Source organism: Chondrus crispus, genomic scaffold, assembly GCF_000350225.1.
Source record: "Chondrus crispus Stackhouse genomic scaffold, scaffold_42, whole genome shotgun sequence".
Lineage (NCBI taxonomy): Eukaryota > Rhodophyta > Florideophyceae > Gigartinales > Gigartinaceae > Chondrus > Chondrus crispus.
In genome coordinates, this window is record NW_005179363.1 from 145,107 (window position 1) to 168,034 (window position 22,928).

A 22,928-nucleotide genomic window follows, 5' to 3' on the forward strand; every position below is an offset into this window, starting at 1 on the left:
GGTAAAAGATAGAACTTCCGAATTAACTGTCGAGCTTGCTTCCCGCAAGAGACTAGACAGCCTTAAAGCCTGTGTATTGCCTGCTGTGGAAGTCTCGTAGGGATCCAAACGCGCCTACTCCGTGAACGCAGGAGCAGGTAGATAACTGAAGACGTTCCCTGACCCGTACAGTCTACGGGCGTCAGAGTTCGGACCTCTTTCAACCGCTGGAGCAGCGGGCGCCGAGGGTCGGACCCTAACAAGATCAACCGTGCACAGCACGATTTACTGCCCACTTCGCTCTTGTTCCTAAAGAACACAGTAAATATATCTTGTCCAGGTACCTTCTGCTCTCAGACATGCCGCCTTCCCCCTCCAACGATGGAGCAGGGCCGTCCGAGCGGTCAACTTTCCAGTTTCGACTCAGCAGCCACAGAACATCGTTTCATGAAAGTGATGTCAAACAACGCTTTGAGTGCGCTTTCCAGTGCGCAAAAGGGTTTTATATCCCCCATTGGATTTCTGGAATCAAGCCCAGATCTCACCGGCGTTCAGTTAAAACGCACTATAGTCAACATGTTCCCCCCAGCCTCGCCCTTCCGTGAAAAAGATGCGACCTCCCCGTTGTCTTCATTGAGCTTCGCAACTTCCTGGATGAACGAGGTGCAAACCTACAGCAACACTCATCTCACAGGGTCGTAATGACACTTGGGCAAGGTCTTTACGAGGAGGCCAAAGACACACAGGCGGCCATCGAAATGGCCGGCAAAATTGCCGCTGCTGGCAGTCGCCCAAGATCCCACACTTCGAAATCAAATCGAAGGAGGGATGCCCACATGCTTCACAAGCCACATCCATCAATCTCACCGTTCCTGAAAGAACTGCACACAACGTTGCAATGAGACTTCCGGAAAAGGACAAAAAGCTCTCCGGCGATTTTGGTGAGTCATGGATGGAGTATGTGGACGAATACCTCCCAACTCTCCAGGGATTATTCCTTGACGCCGTCGCAAAAGCTGCAATACCGCCACAACTTACTCCAAGGAGACGCGAAAAGATACTATCTCGATAAAATTGACGGATACGCTACCAGTTTTCAGCAGGCCATCGAGATGCTAGAAAGGCAATACAACTCCCCTGTACGGCAAAATCGGGTTAAAAACTACCTGAACTCTTTGCGTGTGACTGCTTTTGTTGCTCAAGGCATAGACATGTCAGAGGCGCTTGCCAAATTATACAGGTCTGTCATTAAGTTGTCAGGGCAGGGGCCGAGATCACACCAAGGGGATGCCCATAAAGTGGAATTCCTCCGAAATGCCGTGTTTGGAACACCATGGTCAAGCGAGCCGCTTAGCCGAGTTGTCACTCATCAACTGACCTTCCAGCAGCTGTATGCAGAATTCAAAGCAGCCCTGCAGTTGGACAAGGAGTCTAAATTGGCAGTTATTCGCGATCGAGCTCAATTAGGGGGAAGAGTGATCCGTCAAGGTGACTCTGCCGGAATTTTGTATACAGCGCAGGGCCGTGACCACTATGGTACGAATTTTTCCCGACCACGTAACTGGACACCTTCTTTTAGACCATCTCCTTACACTCGGGAATCAGGAGATAAGTTTTCGCAAAGCCGAAAGTTCGACCCCCTTTCCATATCCAGATGTTTCAACTGCAGAGGTAAGCATCTACTAAATGATTGCTCCCTTCCACTGAACACATCCAGGGCTGCCGTAAGAAAGATGCAGTACTACGCTAAGAAGAAATCTATAAAGCACATCGCAGTGCATTATGTTCTGGCCGATATATGCCAGTATCTAGACCGCACAGGAGAGGACGATAGAGATGAAGCTGCCTAGAACAACAACGTAGGCAAATTTGAGAGTATACTACGGCAAGACCTGCCTTGTCTGGAAGTAGACTCCGATCAGGAAGACGAACTTCCACCTTCAGTGACGGATACCAACCATGTATACGTCACTAGTCAGGCTTGCAGCATACCCTAGCTAGACGCGTTTCAGGGTATCTGCATCGACTCTGCAGCTCAGAAGTCGGTAATTAGACTTCCTCAAGCACAGGCATTCTGTAGCCTCTTCGACATTCAGTTCCAGCCCTCCACCAGCGAAGCAAAGAATGTGTTTAGCTTCGGGACTCACAAGCACCCTGGTCTTGGAACAATTAACATGCCAGTGCCCATCTCACCAAACCACTTTCTACACTTCGAAGTGGATGTTTTTGATACCAACGTACATTTCCTTCTCGGTCTCGATGACATGGAATGGTACAGAATGGTAATTGACACAGATAAGTGCGCACTTTCCTCAAAATCAGGGGTGGACTCTTCCACTCAAAAAGAAACTGGGTCACCTGTACTACGAGTGGGGTCCGCAAAATCTCTTTACTGAAACCGAGCCGATGAAAGTTCATAAGCACTTTCACCAGCCAGATTCGGAAAGGCTCTACGCGGTGATGAAAAGGTCAGAACCCGAGAAAACATCCCCTCAGGTATTGAACGATTTAAAGCGCATCACTGCATCGTGTGACCTTTGTCAAAGACTTCCACATGCTCCACATCGATTCCGAGTCGCATTCCCATACGGAGAAGTGGTTTTCAATAAGACCGTATGCCTGGACCTCATGTACCTCGACAATGCCGCTGTCCTCCACGTAGTAGACAAAGACACAATTCTCTGCGGCTTCATTCCTCTCCAAGGAGACTGCTGACGAAACTTGGAACACATTCATGCGCATATGGGTGTGCCTATATATTGGGTTCCCAGACATCATAGCAATCGATCAGGGACCTCAATCTATGTCCAATAGATGGGACAACCTGGTACATCTAGCCGGGATCAAACACCACCCTTCAGGTGTGCAGAGCCAGGACACATTGGGCGTTGGTGAGCGGTATCACTCATTTTTGCGAGGTATTTACCGCAAGGCACGGCAGCAATTCTCGCAGCTCGAGAATGACCATGTTCTTGCACTTCCGTCAAGGCCATGAACCACACAGCTGGGTATCACGGCCTAGTCCCTACTCTACTCGTCCTTGGGGCCATGCCGCGGCTTCCAGTGACCCCTACAGACCTTCCGGCTCATGTAGATGGAATGAAAGCTATGGCATTGGTTAGGAAAGAAATGACCAGGGTTATTGCAAAAGAAAGAGCAAACAGGGCTTTGCGCCTGAATGTCCCGGCGGCAGCTCTCACAGACATACCAATCGGCTCTCGCGATCTCGTGCTCAGGGAGAAAGCCCGCGAACAAGTGGGTCTGCCCGTACACGGTCATGGGCATAAAGGATAAGAGTGTTTTCATTGATCTGAACGGCACTAACAATCAAGTGTCCATTGACAAAGTGAAAGTGTACAACAACCCTGCGTCAATCAATCCAATTCCCTCTACTCCAAGACAGTGGAATACTGCTGTACCGGGGTCTGCAGCGGCACCTCAAAGCGACATGCTGGAAGATTTAGAATTAATTCTGACCAGGATTCCGTGCGAACCCACGAACTCCCTCATGGGAACTGGGTACTTTGGAAGATACGTCTCCTTCTTTAGAACTCACTGCGACGATTGACATAGCATCGAACGACGATGTTCTCATGACCCAAATCATCGAACAAGGGGATGTAATAGCCAAATCTGATACATTCGCCAAAGCTGTGAGAAAAGAAGTTCTCGGCCTTGAGAAAAGGAACACTTGGAAGATTGTACTGAAGGACTCTCTTCACTCTAACCCAAATATTTTGGGAGGGCGATTTGTGCTGGCACTTAAGAACGCAGGTACGAGGAGTGAACTTGCAAAAGCACGTTATGTAGCGCAGGGTCACCGAGACATGGACAAATCGTGCATGGTCCACAACATTACGAACTTGCGACAACGTTCGACGAGAATAATAATACCAGTGACGGAGATCAAAGCATTTCGCATCTTCTCACACGACGTAACTCAGGCATACCTTCAGAGTGAGGGGAAACTCACCCGACAGGTATTTCTGCTCCCCAAAAAGAAGGATATAGAGCACCTCGGAATCTCTGAGGAAGAGATTCCAGAACTGCTTAGGCCAATCTATGGTATGAAGTACGCAGGAGACTACTGAGGAGTCACCGTCGACCATCACGCCAAAGACGATCTGGGCCTCGTGCCTCTCCTAGGGGATCCGCCGCTGTACGCCAAACGTAACGAAGAGGATGTTGACAGACGCTTAGGTACATGTGTCGATGACGGATGCTTAGCAGGCAATGAGACAATGCAGGAACTTACTAAGTTAGCTCTTCAAAAATTTGAATCAAGGCCACGGGAATAGGACAACTTTGAATTTTCGGAACGAGTATCTCAACTGTGCGAAGCAGCCATTTTACAATATCACAGAAAGCCTATATTGGAAGGCTAAAGCCACTGCCGCTTGATGCGACATTTGAACGCTTCAGGTCCTACCGGGCCACACTGGCTTGGGGTGGGTACATGAGACCTGACGCTTTATGTGCCATCAACAAAGCTGCACAAGTAACTCCTAGTACTCTTGGAGTGGAAAGTATCAAGGTCTTCAACAGTACGATCAAACGACTCCAAAGGACGCCCGAAAGATGCCTACAATATGCCCCTGGACAATCACACGTTACACGTAAGAGTATACGCTGACACATCCTTCGCTGGAAATGACGATTTGTCGTCACAACTTGGATTCATCATTCTCCTTTGCTATAAATCAAACCAATCACATGTTCTATGTTACTCCAGCAGACAGTCCAAGCGAGTAGTCAGGTCTATTCTTGGTGGAGAGGTGTACGCTTTCGCCGACGGTTTCGTCAGAGCGTACATATTACGTCATGACCTCCAAATGGTATTCAAAAATGAATCCCACTTCATATGTTCACGGATTCTCTACGGATGCTTGATGTCATCACGAAGGGGTCCTCAACGACAGAGAAGCAGCTGATGATTGACGTTGCGTCTGCGAGACAATGCTATAAGCGAGACGAAATCTCTCACGACGGGCTTGTCTCATCATAGAACTACGTAGCCGATGGTTTGACAAGGGAATATCCGATGACGCCTTGGAAAAGCTCCTAGATACAGATTTCGACCTGAACAAAGTTCGAAAATGGATTGTTAGGACTCCGGAAAGTTCTACTTCTGGAAAAATGGCAGTGTGAAAATGTCTATCAATATCGCGAGATACTTCACCACGCGAATGGGTCACGTGGTGAGGATAGAACTTGCCTTTGTTTATGGTTGGATTTAATCAATATATAACGGACAGTCCTACGCGACTAGCGCGCCGGTCGGACCGGGGTAAGATTTGAACAGACTTGTCGTCACAGAACCCACGCGAACAGCGCTCCGATTCCCTGGAGGTTCGGTATGGTTAGAAGAGCCGGTCGTACGCTCTTCTCGACATCATTAAACTGTTTAAATTATTTCTTTTAAATTTTTCCTGGGAGAGTTCACACAACGTAGGCCTCCCTAGCTGCAAACATATTCATCTGTCGCCTGTGATATGCGTTTGTAACGTCCTTTCGTCCTTTCTATGAATTTACGGTGCCGCAGAGGTGCTGCCTGTGTTTTGCACTATTCAGAGAGCCCAATTTGTGTATCTCCATTTTCATAGGGGTAAGTGCTGATCCATTTGCTTAGAAAAGCTCTTCCCGAAATGGGAAGAAACCCCTGGACACCATGGGCGGAAGCAGGGAGGCGCCGATATTTCATGAAACGGTCCAGGTAGTAAGGGGTTAGATGAAAATTCAGATGAAGTTGGACTCGTTCTCGTTAAGCCTAAACTATTTTGATCATTTGCAGCAAAAGAAGGTGTAAGCTTTGTATATTGGCTGCTCATTTAAGGCAGTAGGGGCATGGGGATCCTTCAACCGCGTTGGGCAAAATATACACCTAAAGTTGATGTAGTTTGTTATGAAACATTGCGTAAAGAGCGTAAGAGTGAGGGTGGACTGTGGTGCATATATTGGCGCACTGGTTGCCACTATCGAACCATCGTTCACAGCACTCGGCATTTGTGGCACAGAAGTCAGGTACTCGTACCGTATTGTCACGTTTGGGCACGTATGCCTACCGAGTACAGGTGTCACTGCTGTCACATGGTGCGCTGGGTATACATGAGGCATAGACTCGCACTTATCAGAGGAAGTAATTGGTTCTGTGATTTAGTGTGACTTATTTAAATTTGATCACGGGCTACAGTAGCTAGTCTACCGTAAGTAATGGCCGCAGTAGCTCTCCCGGCGGAAGCTCGACTAGAGAAGTCGACGGGAGAGAAACGGAGTAGTGCACACAATCGAAAGGAAATAGCAGAGAGAGATGTAGTATAATCACCCCGACGGCGAGGGGGTGAACACTGACAGTTCGGTTGAGACCTGGTCGGTCGAGAAGACGGAGAAACACGGCCCACCCACGGAACCGAGCACGGGCTCGAGGTAGCTGTGGCAGAGCGGGATCGGGGAGGACGCGCGCATGCGCGAGCGGTTCGACGCCTCGACGCCCCGGAGCGGTACTGGTTGAGGATCCAGTACCGACGGGCAGAGGCGGATCCGGCTCGTGGGCGTGCTGCACGCGTCCTCAACCCGCACGCGGTGTGGCTCCAAGGGAACTAGCGGAAGTACCTTATAGTAAGCGGGCAGGACCAAGGTAGAAGGTCCTTGTCAAGTCTGTGCTGGTCGTCCCATCCGCCGTCGGTCCGCTCATATTTTAATATACGTATTAACCTATCATCACACTTCAGTACCGGAGTACTGTAGTGAAGTACTGCACTGCGGGTCGGCATGAACTGTAACGCTGTCAGACGTCGGGGCTGACCGCACACGTGTCGTACACGTGTGTGCGCGCGTCCCCATATACGTGGGGTACACGTGGGCGCGCGGGCTGAGGTACTGTAGAGCTCGGGCTCAACAGTAGCTGATCTCATCCTGATCTAATCTAAATTAAAGCCCCCAAGGGGAGTTATACTACAAGAGAGAAGAAGAGAGGCCTCCGAAGAGGCACTGACCTTAGGGGGTAAAGAAGAAAGTGACTAGAAAGGAATATGTGGATCAGAGGCAAGAGTGTAAACGACGGAATCGAAGAAAGTGTAGTGCACTAGCAGGCCCTGCTCACTTGCCAGGGTCACACGGTATGCCACACTATATCAGTTTTTGTCCCACGTGTATACATGTTTTCTTCCACCCACATGACTCCGTGTAAGCACTGTCGAAGCACTGACAGCTTCATCTCCCATGTGTAAACTTGTAGCATAACCAGTACACGAGGAATTTCGTACTGTCCAGCGTCTATGCTGGTAAGCTGGAATTAATTATTACCGTATTTTAACTATTTATTATTGTAGCGTCGACAACTGTGTAGTCAAACGCTCGACCGTAAGTATAGAAGGCACGATGCCTTGAGTTCTTTTCCGAAGTATTTGGATTGTTGGTAATAGCCTCGTGCCGTTCCAGCACACGACGAGCTATTCCACGCAATCCCATCCACTTCCGCGAATCCCAACCGCTCGACCCCTCGCGCCTCTACCGTGGATCGTTACATCTGTACCGTGCAAGATGTCTCTACCGCTCCGCCCGCTTCGGGCGATCCCCCTTTCTACGCTGCTATTGCCCTCTACACGCTCCCGCTCTGACCTTATCTTGTTATCTACCGCGCCCGCGCGCCCAGAGCCCGTTGCCGGATATCACGGGTGATCTCCCGTTTTACACGCGTCTCATACAGGCGAGCTCTGCCCTTGGAACCCCAGTACCCGACAAAAAGATCCTTAAGCTTTTCAGCCAGTCCAATTGAAGTTGGGAAACTGAAGTTAGAAACAACTAGTTACACCGACCAGGACTCACTACACCCGGAGCAACTAGTCATTGTGGAAAATGGGCCTCTCCAGGCCTTCTTATACTTCTTATACGTACGGGGCTTGCTCCGGGTACAGGAACGCAATGCTCCAAGCACTCATTTCGGTGAGGGAGGTACTTATTAAGCTTCCAATAACCATTTAGCGGTGGCCAATCAAGTACAGAAGGGGCAGAGCAGAATGACACCCGGAATCGCATGACGACTTTCGTGAGTGTTTGATGCATATTAACACCCTTTCGCACACCGAGATCTGCTGTTTGCCCACGAATCAACTGTTCACATATTTTCAGCGAGAATCCAAGCTCATTCCTACGATGGGGTGTAGAGGCGTGCAAGGTCCGGGTTTCCAAGTCATGGACGAAGCACGGTACGAAGGTTCCACAACTTTCGCATGCTGCAGTGTTCGCATCTTAAAGTTTTCTTTTGCTCACTGCACCTATTTTACTGTTTTCGAAACAGGACTTTCGGGGCTTCTGTTCAAAATGTGAGGTACAGCTGCAAAATCGGTACTTTCGTATGACTCCGCATCTGCAGCGATATGTTCGTCGAAAAAGTCGTCGAAAAAGTCGGTAATGTATTGCGCGTGATCCAAGCCAGAGGAATCCAATAGATCGAAGTCTTCATCATTAGAAGAAAGTCTATCAGAAGGTTCATATTCGAGATCCGACCCGCAGTTGTCGTCACCATCGGTCTGTTCTGGAGTTTCGGCAGGCTGCCATGGGGGCGTTTTCAAAAAAATGTGCACCGGGTTTTGAAACACCAGTACTAAAACGTAAGGGCTCGGGGGACCGCGCGGGTGACCGATTACTTGTGACTTATTCTTCAATTTGACATCGCGTTGTGTTTGTGGATTTATTTTCTTCTTCCGAGGATTGTTGAATTCGCAAAACGTTGGCTCTTGCACGCATAGCATTTTATTTGTCGTCGTGCATAAAGCTTTTGGCAGATTTGGAGAAAACATTTGGGTTAACTCCAATCCCTGACTCATCGTCTGAAATATGCCTAGATTTGTGTTTTGCGTGGTTATTTCGGGCAGCTTCACGATGTTTGTCATCTTCCTGCAAGTACTGAGCCTCTTCCAAGAGTTTTTGTTCTTCTTTCCTTCTTTGAACAAATTGTTCTGCCCCTGTCGGACTCATACTGTACGAAACATAACGGGACACCTTCAAAGAGGCTTCCTGGCCATATAAAATATTGTGGCACTCGTGTTCATTCTCAACGATCTCCAGAAGCGAGTAAGAACTGTTACACAACGGAAACTTGACGCATGAACGGAAGTCGCTTGTGCAGATCACTAATGGCATCTGCTCGCGCCTGTTGTCAGATGTACCATCACAACCAGTCGGCGGTAGCTTCTCTTCACAGCTTGGAAAGAATATCCTGCACAAAAAACATCGACGATTGCCGTGAAATCTCGTTCTACAGTACTCGGGACAAGCACTCCGGCAGGAGTGCTTGTCCCAAATCGGTGGGAAACGCTTGCGGCATCTTTTGGGGCATCTAAGTAGCCGATTGAGCTCGCCAAAACGACAGTTGATTTGGGTTGAGGGAATGGAAGAGGGGTAAGATAGTGGGGGAAAGGAGTTAGTGCTTTCAGGCAAACTTGCAAGTTTTGAGGCATGGGAGGGGGACGGCGGGTAGATTTTGAATTCCGAGGGGCGATTTGGGGACGTAGGTGTGATCTAGGTGGGTGACAGAAATATTTCCCCTCACCAATATTGACAAGTTTCATGCGGAAATATCCGCTTCCGTTTCGTCACCTTGCAGACGGAAGACACAAGAACTCACCCGGAGAAGTATTACGCTGCGTTGAAATAACCGCCCGCCGCACTGCCTAGGTCGCCGCCCTGGGCCCCATCCTCAGTAAATCGCTTTACCCATCCATCAATCCTCACCTAGCATAACTCCTACCTTTATCCCTATCCTACAGCGAACCTAGTAACCCTCTTGTCAGCGATTCTCGGCGTAGGTTGCACTCCTCCGCGTTGCCATCGCGAAGTTACCAAGTTCAACGACACAAGTTATCTGATCAGCTTTAAAGTGTAATAGCTGGGAGGCGCGGTTTTGCCACAGTGAATGTGTGCCGCGGCCTTTAACCATTAAACAATGGGCGCCTCCGGAAATCACAAATCACGATTTGCTACGTCACAATCTGTGATAAGGACACTCCATTGGCACCATTTGCTACCGCGCAAATCAACGTTTCTTCCGTGGCCTCACCACCTGGAAGCAACGACCACTGCGTATTAAATCGCAAATTGTGGGCATTTTTTGGCTGCTTCGCCCTTTACCGAACAAAGTACCTCTTCCTGACAACCTGATCAGCCTCCTTAGACCACGCCTGTTCCCCCTTCAACATCAGCTCTATCCCTGATACCACTGACATGGACGATCATGATTCTGTGTCACCTGTAGCCCGAATCTCACCCTTTGACGTTGTAAAAGCCCCCGTGTCATTCCAAACACGCCTCTACCCGTCGAGAAAACGCTAGCATCAGCACAGGATCGCTCTCTCTCGTTCTCCGTCTCTGTTGGAAACTCCTGCAATTCCTGATTGCCTGGTTCTGCCGTCACGTACCCCCACTCTGACTCCGACGCATGTAATGGCCAGGGCCAGGGAAGCGCAAGGTGCACATAATGCGTTGCATGCTCTACCTCCAAAAGCACCTATTTCGAAGCGCAAGAATGTTAAATCGAATCGTAGACGAAATGGATTTCGTCAAGGGGAAACGTAGAACTTGCTTGTGTTACTGCAGGACCACCTTCCGCTTGGCAAAGATGAGTGGGATAAGGTTGCTCGTCTTCATGAGACACGATACCCATATCAGCGTAGAAACTCAGATTCCTTCTGGGGAAAAGTTTCTGCTCTCTGCCGCACTACTGTACCGACTGGAGACCCTTCGATACCACCAGAGGTTTTGAAAGCGAACGCAATTAGGGAAGAAATGACGGAACGTGCTGACATCGGAGACGCTGGGGAGTCGGAAGACGGATACACAGACAAAATCAATGATGAGACGGCTCTACTACAGTCCCGGTCACAGTCTAGGTCCGTGGATGAAACGGGCTCAGGAGCACTTCTCATTCAAGAAAATCAGAGGGGTTCGACTACAGATCCTCCCACCAGTAACCCTTACATTTCACCGAGGCCGCTGGTAAGGAAGAAGAGTACATACAACCAGAAGACAGTTAGTGAGGATTACAATATTTATAGTTCCCTGAAATTGTCAATGCTACAAGAGCAAATAAGACGTGACGAGGATCATAGACTGGTTTAATAGATCGTGAGGATGAGAGTAAAAGGCGAGAGGAAGCTCGTAGGTTACGAGAGGAAGAAAGGGCTTAAGAGCGAGAGAGAAGGGAGGATGATCGCCGCAGAACCGACAGAATGATGCAACTTTTGATGAATGGGGGAATGGGTAAACGCGGCGTAGATGCAGCCAAGGATATAATGGAGGGAGAACAGAAAGTCGAGTGTACTAAAGCAAGAAATGGTTGGCCTCCACACTCATGTGGGGCATGTAGGTATGAAGGATTTGATTAATTCTTACTAAGCGACACCTCAAATTAAATAGCAATGTAACGGAGGTCAACACAAGCTTTCTCTCACCCATTTCCTCGAAGTTGAACCTGTCTTTCGGGCACGGAAATGATCCCTGAAATGCTCGCATACCCCACTCGGAGGCCTGTCGAGCAAACGCTGCTTGTCGCAATGTTTCCAAAGATGCTGCTGTTACATCACTGCCCACCACACAGTCTTGTGATGATTTGATTAGAAATGGGTACTGTCCCTTTGAAAAGGCAGAGTCAACGACACATTGTCCCCCATGTTCGTCATAATGATACTTTAACTTCTCATACACACCGCCCCATTCTGCGATTATTGAATCGTGAATTCCCCCCGGGGCATTTATGGCACATGTGATAAATAAAACACCAGGCGCGAATGGCACATGTGATAACTAAACCACCAGGCGCGAATACACATACGTTTCAAACGTAATTATAGTGCGTCCATCGGTTAGAAAACATATTCTGGATCGTAGAGTCTCCAGATTGCTCCAAATACAACTTTAGACCATCTGCTACACAGTACACATGTTTACCATCGAGTACTTATCGGCGAAAGAATCTGAATATTGAGATAGTTCTTCTTGTGTAGGCATGCCTACTCGTGGCAATGCGTCCCTTTTAAGCGCTTTGACCAGAAGGCGCCGCCCGAAGCGAAGAAATAGCGAACATACGGAAGCTGTTATCCCAAACATCAGAGAGAGGACGTATTCAGCACCCCTCGTTCTATAACAGGTCAAAACGAGACAGAGGCACTGTGACGCAGTCAAACTGCCAGGCCTCCCGCCGACACCCTGCGACTCAATCGGTCGGATACACCCATCTCGTGAATACGGAGTGTACTCGTGATAAAGCACTTCAAAGCTCTCTTGCAAATAGAAGAATCCCCTGTGGTCAAATCTTGTTACGGTGATAAGGAATTGGTCACATACAGACCCAAAGAGAACCGCGAATGTAGATCGTGCTGGGTTTTGTAGAGCCCTTTGTGGGATTCGCCTATCCCGCCGCCTCCTGCGCGCTTCGGCAGATATGCGCCGCCGAAAGGTGAGACGTGCTTGAGCTCTTGCTCTGAAAATCTGTAAAAGCAGAAGTGTAGTTGTCGATATCGTTATTGTGTGCTGAGCACGATCAAGCTCGTACTTGATGGTCGAGTATGAGGGTGAACGTAGATTCGCGAAATAGGGTTTCCGGAGTCATGTCACCAGATCTAGTACAGTAGATGCCCCTCAATAGTGCACCCTCGTGCCATCAGCTATAGATACGCACTACTGACAGCGCGAACTAATAAAGGTCCTTCCACAGGTCACAGCCCACCGGCCACAAAATGCTCCGAGCACTCAGCATTTGACGTCGCTTCTTGCGCGCTTGTTGGTGATAGGTCAGTGGTCGCGGTGGTCGCCATCGGTGGTCGGGGTGTCCGGTCGTGGTTGTCAACCGCAGCACAGCGGTGTGCATCTACATAGGCATGGCTCCACGTGCACAGGTGTACATGTGGCAAGAGTTGTGACATCGCTGAAAGGGGTGCACTTTTGGCCATGTGCCCTATTGTAAGGCGAACTATTGGCGAGACCCCCCCTGTATTAATTTTTGGATATGCGACCGTTGTAAAAATGTGATTTCCGGAGACGCCCAATGCAGTGGTGGCCAAAAATATAGCACTTGTTGGGTTTGTGTTTGTCGAGCTTGAAGTAAATCTTTGTGCTCGAAAAGGGCCGTAGCACTGCTGGCACAAGCAACGCTGACACCAATCCCGCTGTCCGTTTTGCAAAAGCTTTAATATATTCTGCGTTATGATAGAAAACGTGTAGAACCCCCGGCAAAAATGATAGTAACGCTTAAAGTCAAACCCCCACAAAGCAGAAACTGTTCCCACGATTCCCGCGACACTCAACCTATGTAATGCTTATAAAGAGGCGCAAGCCACAGTGTTAAATTCCCAAAGAACTGAGAAGCAGTTTGAACTCTAGCATGGCTCGCAAGAAAAGTCTCACAGACTTTGAGAAGGGACAAATTTTGGCTCGCTATTCAAACTGCTGGTCAGTTGCAGCAATCTACAGGGAGCTGGACCGTTCTAGGAAGGTAGTACATACTTTTCTGAAGCAGGGAGCACGGTACGGCACCTAGAAAAGTCCGGGAAGACCCCGGAAATTAACTGACTCTTGTGAAAGAAGAATAATTCGTGCGGCGTCACAAGGAAATTTAAGCTCAGCTGGTATCGTCAAGGCTCTAAAAGTCCCAGTCAAAGCCCGTAGGGTCCGCCAATTGTTGCAGAACACCTCGCATCTGCGGTACAATCGCCTGCAAAGAACCCCAGCGATGCGAGAACGCCATGAAAAACAACCCCTAACATGGTCTATGGAGAAGATGACTTGGACGCGCTCTCAGTGGGAATGGATCGTGTGGTTCGATGAAAAGAAATTTAATTTGGACGGACGTGACGGGCTGGCGTACAAATGGCATGATTTGCGGAGAAAGAAGCAGTGGTTTTCGAAGCGCCACAGCGGAGGAGGCATCGTCATGGTTTGGGGTTGTTTTGCAGCCCAGAGAACGTCATCTCTAGTGATACTGAGTGGCACTCAGAACGGCATCAAGTATGTCGACAGATTACGAGAGCATTTTCTTCCTTTTGCGCACGACCATCCCCTTAATTGGACATTTATGCCAGATGGAGCGCCTTGCCACCGGTCGTCGGTGGCAAAAGCTTGGCTCAGAGACAATTTTATAAACGTTCTTGACTGGCCTGCGTATTCTCCGGACCTCAACCCTATCGAGAATCTGTGGGGGATACTGGTCAGAAAGGTTTATGCCAATCAACGGCAGTTTGGGGACAGTAACTCTCTCGTGGACTGTATCGTCGCAGCTTGGAACAATTTATCAACTGAAACGTTGGAAAACTTGGTCAACTCGACGCAGAATCGCTGCATAGACGTCGTACAAGCTAGGGGCAAAAAGATAGACTACTAAAAGTCAACGGTTTTGTCTCTGCGAGCGTCACATTTAGCATTCTTTCATAGTGTTTCTATCTTTTTGCCGGGGGTTCTGCACGTTTTCTATCATAAAGCAGAATATATTAAAGCTTTTGCAAAACGGAAAGCGGGATTGGTGTCAGCGTCGCTTGTGCCAGCAGTGCTGCAGCCCTTTTCGAATATAAAGATATACTTCTAGCTGGACATTCACAAACCCAACATGTGCTATATTTTTTGCCACCACTGTATAGGAGCTTCATAAGTTTTTTGCCATATTTGTGGGTTTACGCACAGCAGAATTCTGTAACTAAAAATGAGAAATAGAAAAACAGCAATGCAGAAATCATATTCCTGAAAAATCATTGCAGAAACATTTAAAGCCGTTTACGGTACAGTTCGTGCGAACCAGTTGTGAGTATTATGTCTGACCCTTTGAGTAGTAGTCCTCCCCTTTCGCCAAATTCCGAACAACATGACAAGGGACGCCAGCGCGATCATACTGTGGAGTCTACCGAGCGTCGAGCATCGCAATGGAATGCTGTTTTTCTAGCAATTGGTAGGCGACGAATGATGCAGAACGAATCTGCTTTCACGTCTACAAATTCATTAATGCGAGTTGCCTACACTACATGGAGAGAGAAGAAGGAAGTCGAGCTGTTGCTTGCGAGAAGAAGACGTATCAGTTCAAGCGCGTTTAGTTTCAACTTAAACGGTATAACGGACGGGGACGCACTGCTACATTTCAGATTCCGTAAGCAAGATATCATTAGAATGATAAGCGCAGTTTCTTGGCCCAGACAAAAGCGAACGACCAAGCGAAACAGATTCAGCGTCACACCTCTAGTAGCGACCTGTGTCATATTGAGACGTGTCGCGTCACCAGCCAGGTGGAAAGACCTCGAGATTCTGTTTGGGAAGCACGCGTCGCAGATGTCAGAGATATTTTGGGAGGCCCTAGAGCATATGTTGGAAGCAAGACTCGACCTCATAAAAGGACCCATAAGCCCACAGTACATGCATCTAAATGCGGAACGGTATGCCACGGCAGTTCAGGACAAGTGTCGAGCCCTCGCCAACTGGTGTCGGTTCCATATACGGCACGGTGATTGGCATTGCAAGACCAAAGGGATATGCCACGCAACGCATTGCGCACAATGGGCACAAACGAAAGCATGCTCTCAAGTTTCAGGCTGTAAACAGTCCTGATGGACTCATAATGCATGTCAATGGTCCCGTAGAAGGTAGACGCCACGATTGGACGCTGTACACGAGAAGTGGGCTTGACACGCATCTACCTGAGGTACTCGATGTAGGGGGAAAGAGGTACTGTATCTTCGGAGATTCAGGATACAATCGTGGGTGGTTCATAGAAATTCCGTTTCAGGGAAGCAATTTATCGGCGCAGCAAGTCGCATTCAACAAGGCTATGTGTTCTATTCGCATAACTGTAGAGCGGATATTCAAAGAGGTCAAGCTCTACTTTACGACGGTGGACTTCAAGCGAAAGATGAAGGTGTTAGAGTCTCCGGTTGGGTCCCTTTACCTGGCGGCGATGCTTCTCAGTAATATGCGCAATTGCATCTATCGAAACCAGGTAGCTGCGTACTTCAATTGCACGCCACCGACTCTGGAATACTACCAATCTCATAAGGATTAGACTGGGTGGTCTCGCTCCTCGTCCGCCCCGCGCGAGCGGAAACCTGGCAGACAAAGTAGGTAAAAGTCATTTTTCTTTAGTAAACAACATTTGAAAGCGGCTTAGAAGCCCTTTCTTTACTTTCTATTAAGAGCCTCTGTCAGGAGTGTATATTTAGCCAACTCTAGCTCCTGAATCTTCTCGCGCTCCTCGCGTCGCCCCTCCCGCTCGCGTTCGCGCTCAGCGCGATCAGCCTCGCTGAGCTCCCGTTCGAATGCCAACTTTTCCCGCTCTAAATCAATGCGCGCGAGGTCCGCGTCGCGCAGGTGCGCTCCGAAGCGCTCCATCTCGCCACCAGACTCCATTCGTTTCAGGCGCTTAGTCTTCTTCGCGCTCGCTGGGACTTCCTCGATCGATTCCTCGCTGGTATCGTCAACAGTCCTTCGCTTAAGAGACATCTCTACCAGGGCTTGGCCAATCATTTCCTTCTCGCGACCCGTCTCCTGCTGCGCGCTCTTCTTGGCAGTCTTCTGTACAGCCACGTCATTGCGTGCCTCTCGCATTGCCATCAGTAGTTCCTCCATCCCCCAATCTACCCCGGAAAGACGTTGGTTCGCGTTGTCGTTCTTGTCGAACTCCTCTTGCAGTCGCTTGTAACGGTCGCGCACGCTTTTCCAAGTCATCGTCTGGGCAACGGAGGGATTAGCGTTGAAATTGCTCGCAGCTTCGCCATATCTCTTACCGTTCTCACCAAACGCTGCAACATGAGCGTTTGCTGCAGAGACCTCGCGTAGGAGCACAAGATCTTCTTCGGGGGTAAAACGAGAATGCCGCCCGGTCCTTGTCGCGGGAGAGTCGGAAGGGGAAGGGGCGTCGACAGATATGACCTCGGCCATAATGAGGATGGGAGTAAGAGAGCATGAGTTCCAGGGATTATGGCATACTAGTACTATTTGGCGCGCTCATGTAGGACAACTGTCTCCGAATTTCTCACAATTGTTTCTCACAGGTTTTCTCTAACTGTGCGCACTTTTCGGCAATATTCGTCACAGCTTCATTGCAGAATTCTGTATCTTTTTACACCTGTCATACGTATTGCAGAATTTTGAAAAAATCATTGCAGAATTCTGCTTGTGTAAACCCACTATTCAGAGCGAGATTTTTTTTCTAGATCAATGATCCAATGGGTGTGCAATGGAGCGCAATATCGTGATCTTCTGCGGCCTGTGTTTGTGTTGGAGCTGGTGTGCAGCTGACCTATTTTTAAATTCGCCCAGTGCACCTTGCTGTTTGTTCTCTGATTCAACCCTGCGTTTCCCCGAACAGCTCCCCAAACGTACTGTACGGGCACCGGACCATTCCCGCGTTCTCTCACCTTTGCTTTCTCTTTCCCTCCTCCCCTCCTCCCCTCCGTGTACCGTCACTGCTCCCACGCACACGACCCCGGCTCTCACGCAAGCCCGCGCAGCGCCCGCGCGGGCTGAGATGCCAATCTGCAGCAGCGCTCCCGCCGCAACCGGCCGGCATCTTCCCGCATTTTCGCGCCCGTGACCATGCACCCCTCCGCTGCCTCCCCACTGCCGCGCCCCCTCCCTTGACACCTGTCGCCGCCCGACGAACGGCGGGAACCCCCCCTGTGTGCGCCGCTTTCGGCACGCAGAAATTGGGCCTTCGGCAACGCCTCTGCTACGTCATCTCGTGCTGAGCTGCGTTCTGCACGGCACGCGTCTCTTCTGCTCTTATACTTATACTTATACTTCGACCTCAGATGCTTACTATAGATACATGCGCGTTGTATGATACTTTGCTGTACAGTAGGTACACTACAGCGCACAGCAACACGCTGACAGATCGTGACAGGAAATGTCCCTCCGCTTTTGTAACTTCCGTACAGCATCAGCGTTTCACCAACATCACGCTTTCGACTCTTTGTTGGTGCCATTCGCATCAAGTCTGAGGCATGTGCGTCCTTTCGCACTATTCTTTGCAAAGAGACTGTGCCTGATTTCAATCCTACATGCATCCCTTCTGTTCCGGTGCCGTGTCTGTTGTGCACATGAACGGCCTATATCTGCCTGAAAGCCGTTTTCAAACTCATCGAGGTTTCGGAGATCGACAAGGCAACGAGGATGACTCGCAGTGTCCGTACAGTAGTTGTTCATGTTCCCCAGCGCTGTTGGATATTGTCTTTTAACACAATATTAAAGAGGCCATCTCAAGCATACTAATCTGGCTTGAGACGCGAGATCATGCTAAACCTTGCTACCCGCAACAGTGCAGGAGGATAGATTCTGAAAACTAGATCGAGTTGTAGGTTGCTTTCCTTAGCCCACTTGACGAGTGGTGCATCACTCGCCAACTGAACTAAGGTAGTTTGTTGATGGTAAATTGATTTAGAGTGTTGCACTCTACCATCAACAAACTTCGGCAGAAGGTCATGGGAGCGTTCCGTACAATGGTCGAAAGCTTCTGTCAGGCACCCTTTTCATAACGTTATTACCAACACCTCGACTAGCTGCAACGTGCAATGGAACGATACCAGTCATATGTATCTAGAAAAGACATGGAACGAACGGGGCCGGGTAAAATCGACTGGGCGCCCTGTACAGTACTGTACTTCATTCTGCCTTACACGGCATCTCGCGAAACGAGGGCAAGGCCCCCACTGTTGAAGCCCACTCGCCCCTTATTTACATATTTATCGAAGCATGCTTCTATCGAAGATGCAGTAGATTTTTCCTTAGTTAATCATCTAAGAACCACCCTCATGAGTCAATTTCACAATAGCAATCACCGACAGTGAGCGCCATGCCAAGCCCTTAGCAGGGCCTTCATGATTTGGATGTTGTTGAAATTTGCACCAACACATCCTTCCGAACCGTTTCACAAACAACGTCAAGTTGCAACGAATACCGCTCCATCCTGAATGGGTCTTCAAGAAGATGACCAATCTCCTCGATTGAAAACAATACCCAGCTCATCACCGCCACCGTCGGTACACAGAGCGGACCCTGAATTGGCACCAGCACAAGCGGCAGAGTCAGCGTCCACAACGAGATGAGACGTGATGTGTGCCGATTCCACGACAACGGTATCGGGCTTTTCACGAGACGTTCGCACTTGCCCATAATGTCCATAAGTTCAAACGTGCAACTCTCAAGCTTGTCTCGCTCAACGTTCGTGCTGCACGGAAACGCTTCTGCGTGACCTGACCTGTACAACGTCAATTGTTTCCACTCTAACGAGACTTTGACAAGAGTCGATAAATGAAGGAGAACCTCAAGAGGTTTGTTCTCTGCCGCATTGATACGTTGAACTAGCACGTTCCCGGGGGGGAATCTAGTTCTACATTTGTACCAATCGGGCTCTTCCAAACCGCTTTCTATCCTCTCGGCATCCATATCTCTCACTAGCGTTGGTTGCAGAGCCGCAACTTCCTGACCAAATGTGTAAGCGCTTGTCCGCATGGCAGCTGGCCCCACGTCGTCTAGCAACTCGAGTGGAATGAGCATCTCGCCGCATATTTCTTTAAACGGCTCGTCTTCTCGTCGCCCTTGGAGATGGTGCATGAGAGCAAAACTGAAGCATGTAATTAGTCTGGCGGCAACGTCGACATGCGTCTTGGGCATCGCCAAAGTGCATATTCGCGCCATAGTACGGGATGTGTTAAGTAAGTTGCCCCACAGTTTGCGGCCCTCCCAAAATCGGTCCTGCGGTCTGACGCGGGGAGTGGCAACGTATCCAAACATGCATTATGCAGCGGGGAAATGACGAAAGGAGACAAAGTAAACGTATCGTATATTAGCGGCGAGATCGTTAGATGACGAAATTAGAAAACGGTGCCAGCTTGCCAGCAACTTACGTAGGCGGCATTCGAGCGGAAGACCAACAACAACGACATGGCGTTGACCATAAACGTATGTGGAATAGGGGTTACGTTGAGGTGATGCACGAAATCGGGGGCGTTACGCAAAAGGAATTCGTAGGCGACGAGGACAAGGGATGATGCAACTGAGTTAGCGATGATGTGACCACGAACGCGACGCAAGACGATTGAGCGAGGTAGGGTGCTAAGGGCTTTTGCCCAGTCGGTGGCATCATATCGCTCAGGTCGCTGAATGCCACAACGAGTGACGTGGGGATACGCCCTTGTCCGAAAGCATGGCAATCGCGGTGGCACGTGGCACGTCAAGCTTGGGGGGCAGGGACGGAGAGGGATGAGACAGGAGGTTTGAAAGGTGGGGGTGGTCGTGATGGTTTTGCCGGTGCGTCTATGCCGGGGGGACATTGATGAAAGACAGGTAGGGGAATGACACGAGGGGAGATCCGTTCCTCTGCAAAAGAGGCGGGAAGGCATAGGTGGAGGGAATGGGATTTGCAAGGGTCTTTCTGCATTAAAGGATACAGCCGTGTGACGAAGAGCCCTCTCGACTCTCACCGGGGTAGAGAAGCAAGGGAGGCAGAGGAAGGCTGTGGTTAGGACGAGAAGGAGATAAACGTAGACAGGCTGGCGATCTGCACGACTTGAGATCCAACTAATTACATCTCTACTGTGCACCTCAGAGGAAGGAGCCTCGGGAGGTGTCGAAGGGCGGGAAATTTTGTGTGGGACATAAACCAGCAAAATATTTCAAGAAAACTAAAACTGGATTCATACCGCAAGCTGCAAGCTGATTGCTCTTTGTCACCGGCCTGACTGATCTTGCTTTGCTTCCCTTATACCTCGGACTCCGGTTTCTGTTTCAGTGAACATGTCTCCATGCCTGTCGCGTGTCTGCGCTCGTCCCAACTCCTTCCCTTGTTCTGCAGTGACCGAGCCTCTGGGGCATTCATTGACTCAACCAGGGTGGATAAAACTCTCGCCGCATCAAATCACTATACGTTCTTCCCGCTTAGACACAATACGATAAACCGCTGCATCTAGTCAACTGCCGCTTGTCTCCATATCCTCCATACCCTACGATACCCTACGATGCGCATCTCATGCAATACAAGCCACCCCTACCCCCTCAGCTTCAGCGTCACAACTCCATCTTGCTTCATTGCCTTTTTTCGCATGGACCCCTAGACTCAATGCAAACCGCCTCCAGATGCATTTACGAGAAGAAATGTAATTTGCTGCGCTCCTTGAAACTCGCAGAAATTGTTAACGTTGAAAACTTTATCTTTGTTGTTCCAAACACGCATGCTCTCTTCTTCGAGCGAGACACGCCAAGTGATCCAATGGAACGCGGAGACTCTCGCCGCCACCACTCGAGAATCACATTTTTCTTTTCCCGTCTTCCCCCTCTCCCTTGTTTGAACATGAAATCACGTTGGAATGTGATACCCACAGCTATGGACAATTTATATTTTGACAAAGCTCAGCAAGAACTGTACCGTACAGTATTTGGAGTGGCATGCGAATACCAGAAATGCTGCAGCACGTAAAATCCTTACCTTAGCTTTAATCAGACTCCTGCAGTACTTGCAGCTGTTTCGGAATGAACCAGCACTACGCAAAACATCGCACCAGCTCTTCCATCCCCACTACACCACACACTTACGGAAAATCCATGATTGACGATCATACTCTGGTGCGCTCCAGAAGATGCCGACGAGCTGTTTATCCTCATAATATGGGCGCAACTTCTTCGGAAATTGATGTCTGTTTAGTGGATATATTGTAATGTACAGTAAGTCTTTGCATAGTCTCTCCAATGCTATCTACTTTGTTCTATAGAACAAGCGAATATCCTCACTATATCGCCTTCATAGCTCAGCTCAGCTCAGCTCAGCACCACGGCGGATGTGTGATCATTTGATCCACAAGAGCACCAAATAGATCTTGGTTCAAAGCATAATCGGGCGCATCAATGCCCTCCAATTTCATCACTGGTGGCTTCCCTGGTTTGGAAGTGTCAATTGCCGGCTGCATTTCCACCACTTTTGGTGGTACTGCATCTTGTCTGTCCTGAACTTGAACTGGTGCAGCCACGAGCGCCTCGGGAAGTGGCACAGAGTACCTCAGACACAGGACACGCACAACGTTCTCTAAGTAGCGCACTCGGGTATCCCGAATTTGCAACTCATGCTTGAGATGGGCGACTTCTTTTCTTTGTCTCATTCTAGATCGCACAGCAGCTCCTCGGTTGGTCACGGTTCGAACGACTCTTCTTTCGAAGACAGAAAGCTGGCCTTTACGAATACGAGTAGCATCACATGCATTTAGCTGTTCGGTAGCTAGTGCTTCGATGACGACATGACGGACCTTTGCAGGGTCGTCGTACGTGCTAAGCTTGGACGGACCACCAACTTTTCGGTGAATGCGGTGGACGAGTTCTTCTTCCGCGGGGGTGGGCTTGACAATCGGAGCACGAGTATGAGCCTTGGTGGGGCTTGAGGACTTTGTGATGCCTGCGGCATGGTTCTTCTGAGGACTCTTCATATGAAACGTTTGAATGGTGTTGGAGCGTGGGCTTTTGTCGATGAGCGGACGCGGGGGCGGGGTGGAAGAGGAGGCCGGAGAGAAGCTGCAAGTCATCTCTCTGTTCATTTCCCTTGTAATTTCTTGTGCGAGGTTGAAGTGGAGATCTTCCAGGGCTTGCGCAGGAGGGATTGCCATGTGTGGGGAGCGAGTAGTATCGGTTGTGGCCGTCATCGGACTGGAGGGTGGGTTGACGTTATCTTGGATGTGGTTAATTATGGAAGGCTTGTGCATATGGGGCACGTGGATGAGGGGAGATAGCAGGTGGGAGGGAATGGAAGTGAAAGGACTGAAGAAGCTGGAACTGTTGGCGAGGAGATGAGGTGGATGGGGTTGAGGGGTTTTGGGAGAAGGGAGTGATCCGGAAAGGCGGAACGGAAGTGTCGGGGATGAGTGGATGGGGTTTATATAGTGGTTGATATGGTGCGTAGGAGGGGAGGGGTATGTAGGGGAACACGTAGGGATTGGTATTGA

The 22,928-nt window shown here is 49.4% G+C and overlaps 5 protein-coding genes; 1 reads left to right on the plus strand and 4 right to left on the minus strand.

Moving 5' to 3' along the window:
* The first annotated feature begins 13,702 nt into the window (after positions 1-13,702).
* On the plus strand, positions 13,703-14,350 carry CHC_T00006466001 (hypothetical protein). Its single transcript, XM_005719057.1, has one exon. It carries the CDS (start codon positions 13,703-13,705, stop codon positions 14,348-14,350), a length of 648 nt encoding a protein of 215 aa, XP_005719114.1.
* Positions 14,351-17,438: 3,088 nt separating this feature from the next.
* CHC_T00006467001 (hypothetical protein) lies at positions 17,439-18,011 on the minus strand. The gene has a single exon (XM_005719058.1). The coding sequence runs from the start codon at positions 18,009-18,011 to the stop codon at positions 17,439-17,441; it is 573 nt and encodes a 190-aa protein (XP_005719115.1).
* A 647-nt stretch (positions 18,012-18,658) lies between these two features.
* CHC_T00006468001 (hypothetical protein) lies at positions 18,659-19,500 on the minus strand. XM_005719059.1 is given in 2 exon segments: positions 18,659-18,819; positions 18,820-19,500. The coding sequence occupies 1 exon segment, from the start codon at positions 19,498-19,500 to the stop codon at positions 18,820-18,822; it is 681 nt and encodes a 226-aa protein (XP_005719116.1). The 3' UTR covers positions 18,659-18,819.
* An 11-nt stretch (positions 19,501-19,511) lies between these two features.
* CHC_T00006469001 (hypothetical protein) lies at positions 19,512-20,345 on the minus strand. XM_005719060.1 is given in 3 exon segments: positions 19,512-19,654; positions 19,655-19,705; positions 19,851-20,345. 2 exon segments carry the CDS (start codon positions 20,343-20,345, stop codon positions 19,655-19,657), a joined length of 546 nt encoding a protein of 181 aa, XP_005719117.1. The 3' UTR covers positions 19,512-19,654.
* Positions 20,346-21,622: 1,277 nt separating this feature from the next.
* Positions 21,623-22,928, minus strand: part of CHC_T00006470001 (hypothetical protein) — a 1,439-nt gene continuing 133 nt past the window's right edge. The window contains 2 exon segments of the mRNA XM_005719061.1: positions 21,623-22,665; positions 22,666-22,928. The exon segment at positions 22,666-22,928 is cut by the window's right edge and continues 133 nt beyond it. Of these exon segments, the coding sequence (XP_005719118.1) occupies positions 22,666-22,928 (263 nt within the window). The 3' untranslated portion in view covers positions 21,623-22,665.